Source organism: Orycteropus afer, unplaced genomic scaffold, assembly GCF_000298275.1.
Source record: "Orycteropus afer afer isolate SDZICR_OR568_19922 unplaced genomic scaffold, OryAfe1.0 scaffold01057, whole genome shotgun sequence".
Classification (NCBI taxonomy): Eukaryota; Metazoa; Chordata; class Mammalia; order Tubulidentata; family Orycteropodidae; genus Orycteropus; species Orycteropus afer.
This window is the reverse complement of record NW_006922644.1, coordinates 144,834-149,028: the sequence shown is the minus strand read 5'-3', so window position 1 is coordinate 149,028 and position 4,195 is coordinate 144,834. Positions and strand designations below refer to the sequence as shown.

Sequence of the window (4,195 nt, the reverse complement as noted above, 5' to 3'; positions counted from 1 at the left end):
TTTGGTTTTCTTCACTCTTCTTTACTCTGGATAGGAGAGACCCACTGTTGCATCTAGATGGCCACTTGCTAGCTTTTAAGATCCCAGTCACTACTTGCCACGGTAGGATATGGAACAATATTTTTTGTGTAGTGTGTTATGCCAGTTGAGCTTGATGTCCCCTGCAACCATGGTCCCAAGCCCACAGTTCCAAGCACTTGCTTCCTCTGGGTAACTGGCTGTGGCCAAGAAGTGACTACAACCTTGTCCCTTGTGGACAGGGCATTTTTAGGGCAGTGAGACCATTCTGTATGATACTGTGGTGGTGGACACATGACATTATGCATTTGTCAAAACCCATAGGGCTGTACAACACAGAGAGTGAACCTTAATGTAAGCTGTGGACTTTAATGAATGATACTGTATCACTGTTGGTCTATCAACTGTCACAAATGGACCACAGGAATGCAAGTTGTTAATAACAGGAGAAATGATATGGAGGAGGGGAGGATATATGAGTTTCTATAAACCTGAAACAGTGCTAAACGTCTGTTAAAATTTTATTTCAATAAGAAATCATTCATCAGGGTCCTAAGAATTACATCTATTTGAACTCAAGAGGTATACAAGTCGGATAAAAAAAGAGGTCTGTGTTTCTCTCTGAAGATGTGTGAGTGTGAAGTTAGTTGTGTGGGGCGGGCAATTCTAGACTATTTACTGCAAGTTGCTGAACTGTTTAATGTGAGAGAGCTCTAAAGAACAAATGAAAAATTATAGGAGAATCACCAGAAAGGCACACACTCTTTAGAACAATCAACCATTTGAGATCAAAGGGCAGCATGTGCCCAAGGATAAAACTCAGACGGTGGGAAGGGTTAGGAGAGAAGGAGGAGCAGAAATGAGAAACACAGGGAGGAAGTGGGAGGAGTGACGTTACGTTGAGGGGACTGGAGTCAATGAGAGGAGACAAAATGTGTGTGAATTGTTGAATGGAGAACTGATTTGCTCTGTAAACTTTTACCCAAATCCTAATAAAAAGTATTTTTTTTTTTTTAAAGATTCAACCATTTTCTCTCAAATAATAATAATAAAAAGATAGGACATCAGGCGCGTGGCAGGTAAGGATGCTAGCCAAAAGGGGGAAAAATGTTGGAGCTCCAAATAACTGACTCTGTTTCTCTAGGATCTCAGCTTTTGGCTGATGTTTAAAATTGACGGTTCTACCCACATGACTACAACTCAACATCATGTAACGTGAGGAGAGCCTCACGCTGAACTACCAAACGGTTTATGTCAGTTAAGATTCTTGCTGACTCAAACACCTTCTTTTCTCCTCCACCACACTGACATTCTCTTGGGAAATTTCCCAAAGATGAGCCATCCACAGGCACTAACTTGTTGTTGCTGTTGTTGTTATGTGCCACTGAGTCGGACCGACTCATAGCAACCCCTCCTTGGGTTTCCGAGGCTGTCAATCTTCACAGAAGCAAAGCCCAAACCACACCCACTGGAAGCAAAGCCCAAACCAAATTCACTGCCATTGACTTGACTTGACTCATAGCGACCCCTCCTTGGGTTTCCGAGGCTGTCAATCTTCACAGAAGCAAAGCCCAAACCACACCCACTGGAAGCAAAGCCCAAACCAAATTCACTGCCATTGACTTGACTTGACTCATAGCGACCCCTCCTTGGGTTTCCGAGGCAGTATCACTACGGAAGTAAATTGCCCAATCTTCCTTCTGAGGAGTGGCCGGTGGGTTTGAACCACCAGCCTTCTGGTTAGCAGTCAAATGCCTCAGGCACTATGCTACCAGAGCTCCCAGGCACTAACTTGGCAGTAGGGAATTCCTGACCGTAATGTAGGACAGCGACTGTTGTCTACCTGACGAGTTTAAGAGGACAGTCTCACAGGAGGAGCCCATGGAGTTATATGCACAGCATTGCACCAGGAAACCCTTCACTGCCTCGCTGATGTTGAGGGTACTACTTGATATCCACTGTCCAAACACTTTTCGGTGAGCCTTTCTATTCCAAACGCCTTCTGTGATTTCTTCCGTGCAGCTGAAAAGACACAACAGACAGAGATGTTAGCTAGGTGGGCTGACACCAGCGTGGAAGCTAGGGTTTCTACAGCGACCTCTATGAAGAGACTTCTCGATCATAAACCTTCAGAGACAATCTACGGCCACTGAGAAGGAGGGTGGGTTCAGAAGATAATGACTTTAAACGTTTCATTATTTCTCCATTAACTGTGCTCGTGACAGAGTCACTATGTCAGGGACGATGTGCATCTTACGACCTTCCATTACAAGAGAAGTCAACGTTCTATTACTTGAGAGACTGGTCTGAGCACTTCGTCCAGGTCCAGGTTGGCAATGGGTATCCGTCAGACGAACAGGAAGCCTGACTCACTGAGGCCTCTGCCAGCACTTGGGGTTTCCCTGCAGAGAAGAACACGTGAACAAAGCTCATGTAAGATGAACAAACAGCCACAAAGCTCTGACATGTGCTGCAACATACATGATGCTTGACGGTGTGATACTGCATGAAATGAGTCAGACACAAAGGAACACATTTTGTATGATCCCACTAATATGAAATACAGTGAGGCCCCGACTTGGGACACATTTGAGTTACTATAAACCACACTTGCAACCACCCTTTTTATTTTTTAAACATCGTGGCATAGTGCCTAAGGCATCTGACTGCTAACCAGAAGGCTGGTGGTTCAAACCGATCAGCCACTCCTCGGAAGGAAGCTTGGGCAATCTACTTCCATGGTGATACCGCCTCAGAAACCCAAGGCGGGGTCTCTGTGAATCAGCTCAAGTCAATGGCAGGGGGTGTGGTTTGGGCTTTGCTTCTGTGAAGATTGACAGCCTTGGAAACCCTGTGGGGCAGTTCCACTCTGTCCTCTAGGGGCGCTGTGAGTCAGAATCGACTCCACAGCAGTGGGTGTGGTTTGGGCTTTGCTTCTGTGAAGATTGACAGCCTTGGAAACCCTGTGGGGCAGTTCCACTCTGTCCTCTAGGGGCGCTGTGGGTCAGAATCGACTCCACAGCAGTGGGTGTGGTTTGGGCTTTGCTTCTGTGAAGACTGACAGCCTTGGAAACCCTGTGGGGCAGTTCCACTCTGTCCTCTAGGGGCGCTGTGGGTCAGAATCGACTCCACAGCAGTGGGTGTGGTTTGGGCTTTGCTTCTGTGAAGACTGACAGCCTTGGAAACCCTGTGGGGCAGTTCCACTCTGTCCTCTAGGGGCGCTATGGGTCAGAATCGACTCCACGTCAGTGGATTCTTTTATTATGTGAATGAGGTCATATCAGGGTAGGGTATGTATTAAATTGATCACCTTTGACCAACCAAGACAATTAGGCAGAGAGTAGGAAGCAGAGGTGGGAGAAGACACATGCCAAGACACATAAAGATCACCCAGGAGTAGCAGCTCAGAAGAGATAAGGACCTGCCTCTAGAGCTCTGGTGGTGTAGTGCCTAAGGCACTTGACTGCTAACCAGAAGGCTGGCGGTTCAAACCCACCAGCCACTCCTCGTAAGGACAGTTGGACAATTTACTTCCGTAGTGATACCAACTCGGAAACCTAAGGAGAGGCCGCTATGAGTCAGATCCAACTTGATGGTAATGAGTTTAGCCCAGCAATTCCACTATTGGGTATATACCTAAAAGAACTGAAAACAAGTATCCAAACGAAAACTTACATGTGAATATTCATGGCAGCCCTATTCACAACAGCCCGAAAGTGAAAACAACCCAAATATTCATCAACTGATGAATAAAAAACTCAAAAAACCCCCAAAAAACCCAAACTCACTGCCACCGAGTCAATTCTGACTCATGGTGACCCCTCCTTGGTTTCCGGGGCAGTATCTCTATGGAGGTGGATTGCCCATCTTCCTTCCGAGGAGTGCCTGGTGGGTTTGAACCACCAGCCTTCTGGTTAGCAGTCAAACGCCTTAGGCACTATACCACCAGAGCTCCCCAACTGATGAATGGATAAATTAAATGTGTTATATCCATATGAATGGAATATTATTTGGCCAAAAAAAAAAAGGAATGAAGGACTAATACATACTACAGCATGGATGAACCTTGAAAACATTATCAGGGAACTCAGTTCCGGCAAGATGGCGGACTAGGCAGAAGGATTGCACAGACCCTCTTCAACAAAGAAAAGGGAAACCAATTAACACAGACACAGAA

General features: G+C 46.0%; 1 protein-coding gene across 1 annotated transcript in view; it reads right to left on the bottom strand.

The window, feature by feature from the left end:
* The window catches only part of FLT3 (fms related receptor tyrosine kinase 3), a gene marked incomplete at its 5' end in the record, with an annotated part of 119,415 nt that overhangs the window by 43,768 nt on the left and 71,452 nt on the right, over positions 1-4,195 (bottom strand). The window contains 2 exon segments of the mRNA XM_042783406.1: positions 1,862-2,040; positions 2,312-2,420. Of these exon segments, the coding sequence (XP_042639340.1) occupies positions 1,862-2,040; positions 2,312-2,420 (288 nt within the window).